This window comes from Neltuma alba, unplaced genomic scaffold (genome assembly GCF_004799145.2).
Source record: "Neltuma alba isolate B1F8T4 unplaced genomic scaffold, ASM479914v2 tig00012014_pilon, whole genome shotgun sequence".
NCBI lineage: Eukaryota > Viridiplantae > Streptophyta > Magnoliopsida > Fabales > Fabaceae > Neltuma > Neltuma alba.
The window spans coordinates 410,485-422,395 of NW_021636585.1; the positions used below are offsets into that span (position 1 = coordinate 410,485).

Here is an 11,911-nt window from a genome sequence, read left to right on the forward strand (position 1 = left end):
GTCTTCCTCTCTCCTTTCTCTCACTTTCAGCTTTCGGTCTTCCCGCATTCATCAGGGCATTTTGGTCTTTTGGCCGAAAATATGAATTCCAGATTGGTACCAAGTGCTTTATTTGTCATTTTGCTTATTCAGGTCCCTTATTTGTCTTTTTAGAATTCAAGTGGTATTTTATTGTCATTTTCCCTTTATCTATAGAAGGAGTACCGAGCACCTGAATTCTTATAACTTTCTTGATTAACAGTATCAATATATGTGATTTTTGAGAAGTTTAATTCATATAATTGTGATAAGGTCTAACTTCTAACATGTAGATTGTTGTTAAAAAATTTTATTTGCTTGTTATGGTTTTGGAAAATATTGTAGCAAGGCAGTTAGTGTAAGATCACAAACTAATAGTTCTTGAGTTCTAGTTACTCCCGGAAGGAGTGAAGGGTTTCTCGAACAAAAAAAACATTAAATAACTTCAAAAGAATTGAACGAGGACGTACATGAGATGAAAATTTCATGTATGGTTCAAAATAATTTCACATGAGATGAAAATCTCATATCCAACTCTGAAACAATTTCCATTAAAAAATAATAATATATAAATTTCTAAATGTGAATTATATTAATATAAATATTTTATTTTATTCTTAATTTATTATTTATATAATATAAATAGTTAATTTTTTTAAAAAAATATATATTCAAGAGGACAAAGTTGTTAAGTTTTAAATTATAGTTAATATAGTTTTTTCACTTTTAATATAGTTCAAGTTTTATTTTAGTTTTAGTGAAATATATTAGAAGTAATTTATAAATTGGAGGGGAAAGAAGAGTGACTTGAATGAAAAAAATGTAAAAATAAAACTAAAAATTCAAAAAATTCAAAAATATTAAAAAAAAAATTATAACCCTAACGAAACACCGTCTCGTCTTGTTTGAAGGAGCGGATCCGTTGTTCTCCGTCGACGTTGCATTCGGCACTTGGTCGAGCTCGCCGTCGGGCGCCGTCCGCCGTTATCGGTCTTGTGTGGTTGTTGAGTTTTTCTTTGGCAAGTATTGGAGAATTTTCAAACCCTAGGGCTTTGTCTACTCCTACTATCCGGTAAGATTGATTTGTTCAATCTGGCTTTGAATCTAGATTTGAATCTGTTTTCCGCGTCGTCTGTTCCCTGCTTGGTTGTGGACGCCCTCGCACCGTGTCTTGCTTTCTTCTAAACTTCTCATTTTCTAATTTGGCGTCAAATCTGGTCGGTGTAATCGTTTGAATATTGGCACTTTTAATATAGTTCAAGTTTTATTTTAGTTTTAGTGAAATATATTAGAAGTAATTTATAAATTGGAGGGGAAAGAAGAGTGACTTGAATGAAAAAAAATGTAAAAATAAAACTAAAAATTCAAAAAATTCAAAAATATTAAAAAAAAAATTATAACCCTAACGAAACCCGTCTCGTCTTGTTTGAAGGAGCGGATCCGTTGTTCTCCGTCGACGTTGCATTCGGCACTTGGTCGAGCTCGCCGTCGGGCGCCGTCCGCCGTTATCGGTCTTGTGTGGTTGTTGAGTTTTTCTTTGGCAAGTATTGGAGAATTTTCAAACCCTAGGGCTTTGTCTACTCCTACTATCCGGTAAGATTGATTTGTTCAATCTGGCTTTGAATCTAGATTTGAATCTGTTTTCCGCGTCGTCTGTTCCCTGCTTGGTTGTGGACGCCCTCGCACCGTGTCTTGCTTTCTTCTAAACTTCTCATTTTCTAATTTGGCGTCAAATCTGGTCGGTGTAATCGTTTGAATATTGGCACTTTTAATATAGTTCAAGTTTTATTTTAGTTTTAGTGAAATATATTAGAAGTAATTTATAAATTGGAGGGGAAAGAAGAGTGACTTGAATGAAAAAAAATGTAAAAATAAAACTAAAAATTCAAAAAATTCAAAAATATTAAAAAAAAAATTATAACCCTAACGAAACACCGTCTCGTCTTGTTTGAAGGAGCGGATCCGTTGTTCTCCGTCGACGTTGCATTCGGCACTTGGTCGAGCTCGCCGTCGGGCGCCGTCCGCCGTTATCGGTCTTGTGTGGTTGTTGAGTTTTTCTTTGGCAAGTATTGGAGAATTTTCAAACCCTAGGGCTTTGTCTACTCCTACTATCCGGTAAGATTGATTTGTTCAATCTGGCTTTGAATCTAGATTTGAATCTGTTTTCCGCGTCGTCTGTTCCCTGCTTGGTTGTGGACGCCCTCGCACCGTGTCTTGCTTTCTTCTAAACTTCTCATTTTCTAATTTGGCGTCAAATCTGGTCGGTGTAATCGTTTGAATATTGGCGCTTTTGAATAAAGATTGAGTTTTTTTTTTTTTTTTTAACTTTGATTACTGGTTTTTGCTTCAGTGGGGTGTAATCGGCTGCTATACTTCTGCCTTCTTCGTTCTGATAACTGGCCACTTATATGCTCTGGATTGTTTTGTTGTGCATTGTCGGATTTGTTGTGTATTGGCATTCTGTTTATTAGTCTCTATGTTATCATCAATTTAGAAAATTCTCAATGTATTCCAATCTAAATATTATATTTTTATCATCAAGTTTGGTAAATGACTTGGCTTGCGTTGTGTCTGGAAATTTATACGCTTGAGTTTTAATTGTGATTCTTCAATGGCTTGGAGGAGTTGCCTGAATCAATTGGCTTACCAAGGCATCTCCGTCATAGTATCTGGAACAACAAGTAAGAGGGCATTATATCAGCTATGCATAATTCAAGGATTTCAGCGGGGGCAGATGCCTCACTGGTGTATATAGGTCCGCCTATGATGATGGTGGAGTAAGGGCTTTTTTTTGTGCCCGTATAATTGTACTTTTATAGCGTGAATTTTGGTGCTAGACGAAATGGAAGTTCTTCCTTGCACATAATTCGAATAATATGAAGATCCATCAGATGTCATGATCATTTTGAGCTTCTTTTTTCATTTTCTTGCTTTAAAGCGATGTTACTATTGATATCCTATATTTTTGTTTCTTGTTGCTTTGGTTTCACAACAGTGGTAAAAACTTGTTTGAAATCTTATCTTAGAGGTCCCCCCTTGCCTCACATCCACTTTCCATGTGTGGTGATGCTTTATTAATTGGTTGACAAGATTAGACTCGGTCACTTACTCCTATCATTTTTTTTACCTTTCATATTCATGTTGTTTATGTTGGTATCTATTTGTTAATGTGTGTTGTTTAGTGCAGGTTGTCTTAAGTTGGTAACTGGAATATAATGTCTGAGGATGCTAGCCCAATGTTGGTAGTTTATGATGATCCCTCAGACCAACGATCTCTGTCTTTGGATGATGCAAGCAGCACGGAGGAATCACCAGATGAAACCAGGCTCTCTTTGGAGACTGCTAACGATTCAATTCCATATATTGGGCAAAGATTTAGCACTCATGATGCTGCATATGAATTTTATAGTGAATTTGCCAAGCGGTGTGGGTTCTCAATTCGACGACACCGTACAGAGGGAAAAGATGGTGTTGGAAAAGGACTGACTAGACGCTATTTTGTTTGCCATCGTGCTGGTAACACTCCTGTCAAAACATCAACTGAAAGTAAACCCCAAAGAAATCGAAAATCTTCCCGATGTGGATGCCAGGCTTACATGCGTATAAGCAAGACAACAGAATTAGGTACTCCAGAATGGCGTGTTACTGGTTTTGCCAACCACCATAATCATGAACTTTTAGAACCGAATCAAGTTCGATTTCTTCCTGCGTACAGAACTATTTCAGATTCTGACAAAAGTCGAATCCTTATGTATGCAAAAACTGGGATTTCTGTCCACCAAATGATGCGACTGATGGAGCTCGAGAAGTGTGTGGAACCTGGATATCTGCCTTTTACTGAAAAGGATGTGAGGAATTTACTTCAATCATTTAGGAAATTAGAACCAGAAGAGGAAAGCATAGATTTACTAAGAATGTGCAGAAATATTAAGGAGAAAGACCCTAATTTCAAATTTGAGTTCACACTTGATTCAAACAGCTGTTTGGAGAATGTAGCCTGGTCATATGCCTCCTCAATACAGTCATATGATATGTTTGGTGATGCAGTGGTATTTGACACAACACATCGCCTGACTGCATTCGACATGCCGTTGGGTATATGGGTTGGAATGAATAATTATGGAATGCCTTGCTTTTTTGGTTGTGTGCTTCTGCGAGAAGAAAACTTAAGGTCATATTCTTGGGCATTGAAGGTAGTGTTAAGAGTTTTTTCCCCCATCTATATGATTTCACCTTTGTTTCTGTATTTGTTTGTCTCAGCTTCTGTTTCCTTCGTGATCTCTTGTATGTTTTTGTTGATTGACTTTTGTGGCTTGGCAATAATAAAGGAACGAAAGGAGAGAAAACTTTTAACTGGTCTAGTGTAGCCAACACATCAATAGAGTGGTCTCCAGGATTTACTTGATTGCCAGATGGTCATAATGTTGGCCAATTACATTAAAATTGATTTTGTTGCATGATGCTTCTTTATAACCAATTTTCCCCAGTAAATTTAAGTATTCCCTCCGTTGCTTATCATAAGTCAAATATAACTGCCTCACATGCACCAAGATAATCATTAAAAATTAGTTGGTGTGTGAAAAACCTTACAGGTTTTCCAAATTTTCACTCAATACACTTAGTCCTCTCACGCCTCATTAGTTGGTATATTGCAAAGTTCAACCAAAAGCAACTTCCCATGCATTGGGAATGAAACATATTAATGGATCAGCAAACCATGAGTTTAGTAATTTTTAAATCTTACAAGGCCATTTCTGTTTTTTTTTAATAAAAAAACGTATTAATTACTCTTGAAAATTAAAATTAGCAAAATGACAAATTTTGAAACAGAAACCCCTTATAGCATGTGACTTGTGATAGGGAATGGAGGTTGTATCCTATAGTCTTGTGGTACCACTCATCAAAAATGGGCAAGGCTTTTTCATTATTGATGAGAAATTCTTTAATTTGATTTTCTTTCTTTCATCCCTTATTCGTGGAATTCATATGTCGTGGATGCGTTTAAGTTTTGAAAAGTTCAATGGCTCTACAATTGACTTAGGTGGTTTTCTTTTGCTTTCCTTGTTTCATCGTCTTCTGGGAAGGCTTTCTTAGGGTTTATGAATGGGAAGGCTCCGCAGACAATATTAACAGACCAAAATATGTGTCTCAAAGAAGCATTAGCCATTGAAATGCCAGCAACTAAACATGCCCTCTGCATATGGATGATTGTAGCAAAATTTCCCTCTTGGTTTAGTGCTGTTCTAGGAGAACGTTACAATGAATGGAAGGCTGAATTTTATAGACTTTACAATCTTGAGTCAGTTGAGGACTTTGAACTAGGTTGGAGGGATATGGTCAGTTCTTTTGGGCTGCATGCCAGCAGGCACATTGCTAATTTATATACTTTACGTTCACTTTGGGCGTTGCCATTTCTGAGAAGCCATTTTTTAGCGGGAATGACTACAACTGGTCAGTCAAAATCAATTAATGCTTTCATTCAGCGATTTCTGAGTGCACAGACCCGGCTTGCACACTTTGTAGAGCAGGTACTCTCTATTTGAAAATTGTTAAATTGTTTTCACTGTGTGATAGTTCTTTTTTGGAAGTAAATTTGGATGTTCATTATGCTCAATAATATGTTCCATCCTATATTTTGGAAGACGTAAAACATTATCTTATTGTTCACTTGGGCTTGCACAATTAGGTAGCTGTTGCTGTGGATTTCAAAGATCAAACTGGTGAACAACAAACTATGCAACAGAATCTTCAAAATATTTGCCTCAAAACTGGAGCCCCTATGGAGTCACATGCTGCCACAATTCTCACTCCTTTTGCCTTTTCAAAGCTTCAGGAGCAACTTGTGTTGGCGGCTCATTATGCATCTTTTCCATTGGAAGATGGTTTCCTTGTGAGGCACCATACAAAAGCTGAGGGAGGTCGGAGAGTATATTGGGCTCCTCGGGAAGGAATTATAAGTTGCAGCTGCCACCAGTTTGAGTTCTCTGGAATTCTTTGCCGGCATGCTCTTAGAGTTCTTTCAACAGGAAATTGCTTTCAGATCCCTGATAGATATCTTCCCTCACGGTGGCGCCGAATCAGCATGACTTCTGCCAAGTCTTATCACAGTGCACCTAAGGATCACGCTGAAAGAGTACAGTTATTACAAAACATGGTTTCTGCTCTTATTACAGAATCTGCCAAGTCAAAGGAAAGACTGGATATTGCAACAGAGCAAGTTTCCCTCCTTCTATCTAGAATAAGGGAGCAACCAGTTTCATTACAAAGTGTTAGAGATATTTCTGGCATTGGTAGGAATGTTTGACAATTGGTTGTGGTGTATGGTGGGATTGGCGGTGTGTGGTTTAGTGATAGGAAGGAAAAGCAAATATTTGGATGAGAAAGCAAATTGATAGTCCTCGAACTTGGTAGTTGGTAGTGCTTGGTTGGAGCTTTAAAATGACCCCCTCTGTTTTTTTGTGTGAAGGGGAAAGAAGCTATTTGTGGGTGGAAGTTATTCCGGCGTGATAATTTGGAGATTATTAAAAATGCGAAGCTGCTTTTGATTGGGCTTGCAAGGTACCATCCTTCCTGCTTTTCCGATGCATTGTTTTAAAGGACATGTACAAATGTATAGAAACTTGTTCATTCATATCCTCGTCTTGTTTTTGGTCCCAAAAAAAAGAGAAAATATCTTCATCTTCTGACTTATTGTAATTTATCTCATTTTTTTAGTTTTGGATAAAGTAGAAATTTAGATAGGATTCATTGCCCTGAAGCATCTCTTCATTCAGATATTGGTATTATGCGTTAGGAAAGTTCAAAGGTTTCTGCTCGCCTTTTTTGGAATTGCGGAGTTTTTGGTTGTTTGTTTGTTTTCTTTTTCGTCTTTTGATTAAATTTTTTGGAGTTTTTAAGGAACACTTGATGTGTACTCGAACCGTCGAGGCCTTCCTTTTGACAAAGTTCCAACACCCCCCCCCCCCCCCCCCCCGCGGGGGGGTGTTGGTTGGAGCCTTGGAAGGGGGGAAGGGGGAAAGGGGAGATTTTAATGTGTTTGATTTTGGGGAAAAAAATTGGACAAGCAAGGTTAAAAGTTTTCAAGAGAGGAGCTGTAAAAGGTAATAAAAATTAATTAAAAATATTCAGCTCCAGGTTTTTTTTTTCAAATCAAATTCGTTAAATTTTTTCCTCCCCCCCCAATAAAAAAAAATTCCTGGTGCATCGAATATTTCTTCTTCTTCTTTTTTTGGCCCGAATATTTCTTTTTTCTTTAAACAATAGAATATCAAAATGACCCACACACAGACACGTGTGCCCACAAACATGAGTATAAAGAGAATTCGAAGGGATTTGATGCAACAATAAAACAATACGTTCATAATAGTATGGTTGCATTGTAGTGTGTTTTCTTTGCGAGAAACAGGTTTTCTGGAAGGAAATACCACCTTGCACATAATTCTCCAATGTTGACTTGGTTTTGAAGCTCTAAAAATTGCAAATTACAATAACCCCATCTGGAAGTCAGAACCGAGGGTCATTGGCTGCATGCTGCCATGGGTTTTACAGAATGTGGAAGGTAAGCCACAAGAATTTGCCCGAGAGAAATTAAAGTACTACATGTTGAGGGCTAGGATTAAAAAATATTTTATATAATATAATTAAAATGACAATATATTTACTGCATTTCTTTCGCTTGACTGAATTTTTAATTCTTGAAGTGAGAAAATGAGAATAGATATAAATTGGCCATGATGTTTAAACTGAAGTAGGAAAAATAGAACATCAACAAGCTGTTTATCATCAACATCTGAAACAGTAATGTAACAGCACAAATTACAAGAGTACGGTAAAATAATATAACACCAATTACAACAGCGATGTACTAGTAATTATCACAGTTTACACTTTACAGCAGTACTTTGCCACACTAGGAATACAAGAGTCCAGAAGAAAGGCACAGCTAGTCTTTCAATTCATACATCAACAAGTACGGCAAAGAATAACGACTAACACCCACTTGAGGCCGTAAATATATGTTGAAAATGCTCCTTGTCTGCCCACTGCAGTTCATCCCACCATTCTTGTTCACCTTTGATGGATCTGAGGTTGGTTGCCCTCTCCTTGCTTAAAGGCAATGATTTCAATCTTGAGCATTGATATATTTTGAGAACCTCAAGTGAAGACCATGGCAAGGTCTGATCTATGTACACAGATTTGAGTCTTGGCAAATTAGCCAGCACTAACACCTCTAATTTGGGAAGCACGGCACTGCCATAATCAACCGCTGCAATAAGTTCTTCAAAATCTGAACAGTTTTGAACTTCCAGAAAATGAAGCTGTGAAAAATGTTGAATAGCTCCATCACCAAAAATGTATTTCAAAGACGAGCAATCTTTCAATGTCAAAGCCCTTAGTTTGGAAAGGGATTCCTGATGAAAGGGACCTCTGAAGACACAATTCAACTTGCGCAAGTTTATCAGGTGCAGTTGCTCAAGATTTGGCAGGATGCTTACCTCTCTTGTGCCATTCACAGTTCCTGGTAAAAGGGTATGAATTTCATTGCATTTCTCAATCAGAATACCACGGATACGCTCCAAGCTTTCTGTCCCAAGGTTTGACAGATCTCTGACATGGTTACAGTTGATCAATTCTAATGCATCAGTTTGAGGAAGTATAGCACTAATTGCTGGAGTATCCTCGCATCCGCCATTGTTATATCTCAAATATCTAGAAATTCTGTACTCAAAAGATTCAAGAATTGAAGGACGCTTAGAGTTTTGACATCCAACGAAGAATTGGAATGAACTGAATTGTTTACCAGCTCTCCTTGTCAGAAGATTTTGAAGAGTTGTTGAAGTGGGAAAACTGAACCTGAGGTTGGTTAGATTTTCCAGATAGGCCAACTGCTGCATCACATTTGCAGCATCATTACACCATTCCTGATAGGAAACCACTTCAATTATCAATTCTTCCAATTTTTGAAGCCTTGAAAGCGCACTGTAATTAGCATTGACAGCTGGATCTTCACTTTGATCTGCAATTTTAATGTATGGGATTCGCAAGCACCTCAAATTGGTCAAGTACCCAATATCAGATGATAAGAAGGGCACTTTGGTTCCTCGAATGTCAAGAAATTCAAGCCGTTCAAGTGATCTTAATCCACAATTCAACATGGTTAGACGCTCACAATCATTGAGATACAGTCCCCTAAGACCAGTCAGCTTCGATACAGATGATGGCAGACTTTTAATTCCAGTACCATACATATCTAACACCACCAGGTTTCTCATATGCTTCTTGAAAAATGTTCCAGGAATTTTAGATAACTCTGGATTCTTCTGCAACAATAATGTCTCAAGCATACTACAATCCTGGTCTATTGGTAAAGTCTGCAAATTGCTGTTAATCAAAGATACCCACCTCGCATTCTGCCAAGATTTTGATGTTTCAGGTTCCCCAAGTTCCTCTCCAGTCTGGACGTAAGAGCTATACTGAGGATATTTAGAAGATATATATGAAGCAAGTTGTTTCATACAATCATTCATGCTGACATATATCATCTGTTTTCCTTTCTCTAGTAATGAGACATTTGTGAGGTCCTCTAGTATTGCATAACCACGATCACGTGCATTTTGATACTTTCTTGTCCCATTGATATCACCAAGGAAATTCTGAGCTGCCAAGCACTCCACCAAATAATCACTGTAAACCTTGCTGTCAGCAGGGTACGATGAAGCATACAGAAAGCATTTCTGTTTCTTTTCATCTTTCAAGTCGTCATAGCAGAATGTCAAGAATGAGTACAACTCGTTCACGCCTTCATTTTCATAATCTGGCCATCGTTCTTCCAGATCCTCCAGTCCTGCCCTCCAGCTTGGAGCACTCCCTTTCAATTTGAAAGATCGCGCTATCTTATGTATTAGCAGTGGAAGACCAGAGCACTTGTCACATACACGTTGAGCAATCTCTGGAATGTCTGGCCGATCAATTTTAGGACCAACAGTATCTCGAAACATCTTCCACGCCTCATCACGAGATAATTGCTCAACCTTGATCAACCTGTCTGCATCATTCAAGGTACAAACCTGTTTATGTTGAGCGGTCACCACAACCTTGCTGTAATTGTCATTATTTGGAATTCCCAGCTGACTCAAATCAATAGAGTCCACCACTCCATCCAAAATCAACAAGTACCTCTTATTCTTCAGCTCTTTGTGTATTTTTCTGGCAATATCTTCAGTGTCATTGATCCCTTTGGCATCGACCTTCAATCGCCTTGCAATTTTTTGTTGGAGATGAATCTCATCATCCGGGACCCCCACAAAAATGACAATATCAAACAACTTGTCAGCCTCTTCATGGTTGTTCAAATTCTGCATTATTGCTGTTTTCCCAACCCCTTTCAGTCCATGAACTCCAATGGCTTTTATTTTACTATTTTTGACCAATTCCAAAACTTTTTCCAGTGCACCTTGTAGGGTAGGATAACCTGCAATACGAGGAGCATTTAACACTTTTAAGACACGCTCTGGAGGTTTGTCAACTTGAAAAACCATATAACTTTTCTGTTCAACTAGTTCCTTAATTGCTTTAAGCTTTTCTTCCACCTCTGAAGACAGACTTGGTCGTTGCAAAAATCCGTATGAAGCTTGCTTTGCTGCTTCATATCTACTCACCAAATCATTCACTTCTTCATCAACCTCTGATGCCTTAGTGATCCATAAGCTGTAAGAACTTGTGGTTTCTTTCTCTCTACATCTTTGAACTTCCCTCTCCAGGTCCTTTCTCAAGGCATGTAGCAACAGCCTTCGTTGCTGTAAGTCCTCATATTTGTCTTCCAAATCAGTAGTGAAAGCTCGAAGCTTGTCTTTGAATGTATCTCCTGAAACCTCCAATGCAACCTGCGTGACCAGCTCACCTCCCATCTCTCCGAGAGCAGAGACTGTGTTTCTGATCCCATTCATGGCCAAACCTCAAATTCCTGGAATGATTAAATATTCAACTGAAGATGTTAAGGAAGATATATGCGCGGTATAGAATTCCATACACGATCAAAACATGTTGTATGTTCATTTAACTATGATGTGTTTGTACACGCTTGTGCATGCATCTCAGCCGCAAATACACATGTACAGTGTGATACGATACTGGGCACCTACTTTTAAATTTCTATAGCCTTTTCTCTTGCAAAAAAATTAATCAATCTACGAGTTTCATAAATACTATCAACGAATATTTTAAGGAATCCATTCAATAAAACAGACATGTCGGGGTTATAAGGAAATGAATCATGTTGGGATTTGCAAGACAGGGAAACGAATTACAATTTGAATGCAAATATTCTTGTGATTATATTTCCAGCAGGAGGAGAACAAGATTCTGAGCTGTTAGTCTTAGAAGAAATGAATCTCATAGTTAAATTTCAAGTGGAAAAATAGAAGAGGGCCAACAAAGAAAATCCGGTGAATGTTTTAATTAAAACCTTATAAGGAAAAGAACGAGTAAAGAGTAAATTGTACCTGGCTTGGACCAGAGATGAAAAGACGAAAGCCAGCTGTTTGAGATGGAAGGAGTGCTTTCTGGGTGATCGCAGTCCACAAGCTCGAGTAGATCAGGAAAAGGAACAAGCATCAATTTTGCGTCAACGCCCAAAAAAAGGAAGTCAGCCTAACAACGAAACGGTGCCCCATCACGGAAGGGAACATGCAACGAAAACACCAATCGTTTACGCGTAGGTATGGACTTTAGGGCCATTAAGCATCAGCCCTTTTGGAAATAATTAATTACAATGACATCTCTCTGGCAGTGGATTACTCAATCTATTCCTATTTATAAGCTTCAAATGATTTAAAGAGGGGTAGTCCATTTTATAAGTTCTAATTTGAGTTTATTCTAATATTTAATGCGTTTT

The 11,911-nt window shown here is 37.9% G+C and overlaps 2 protein-coding genes across 3 annotated transcripts; one reads left to right on the top strand and one right to left on the bottom strand.

Annotated features, from left to right (window-relative positions):
- Positions 1-954: 954 nt before the first annotated feature.
- LOC114721218 (protein FAR1-RELATED SEQUENCE 11) lies at positions 955-6,673 on the top strand. 2 transcript variants are annotated; one of them, XM_028907044.1, is made up of 4 exons: positions 955-1,090; positions 3,206-4,211; positions 5,103-5,546; positions 5,705-6,673. In XM_028907044.1, the coding sequence occupies exons 2-4, from the start codon at positions 3,234-3,236 to the stop codon at positions 6,320-6,322; spliced, it is 2,040 nt and encodes a 679-aa protein (XP_028762877.1). In that variant the 5' UTR covers positions 955-1,090; positions 3,206-3,233; the 3' UTR covers positions 6,323-6,673. The 2 variants fall into 2 exon arrangements, with proteins under 2 accessions (XP_028762877.1, XP_028762876.1); XM_028907043.1 differs by lacking the exon at positions 955-1,090 and adding an exon at positions 1,993-2,133.
- Positions 6,674-7,732: 1,059 nt separating this feature from the next.
- Positions 7,733-11,606, bottom strand: LOC114721188 (probable disease resistance protein At1g61300). Its single transcript, XM_028907007.1, has 2 exons — positions 11,520-11,606; positions 7,733-10,981 (listed from the first exon to the last, which is right to left on the bottom strand). The coding sequence occupies exon 2, from the start codon at positions 10,962-10,964 to the stop codon at positions 8,007-8,009; it is 2,958 nt and encodes a 985-aa protein (XP_028762840.1). The 5' UTR covers positions 10,965-10,981; positions 11,520-11,606; the 3' UTR covers positions 7,733-8,006.
- Between the last annotated feature and the right edge of the window lie 305 nt (positions 11,607-11,911).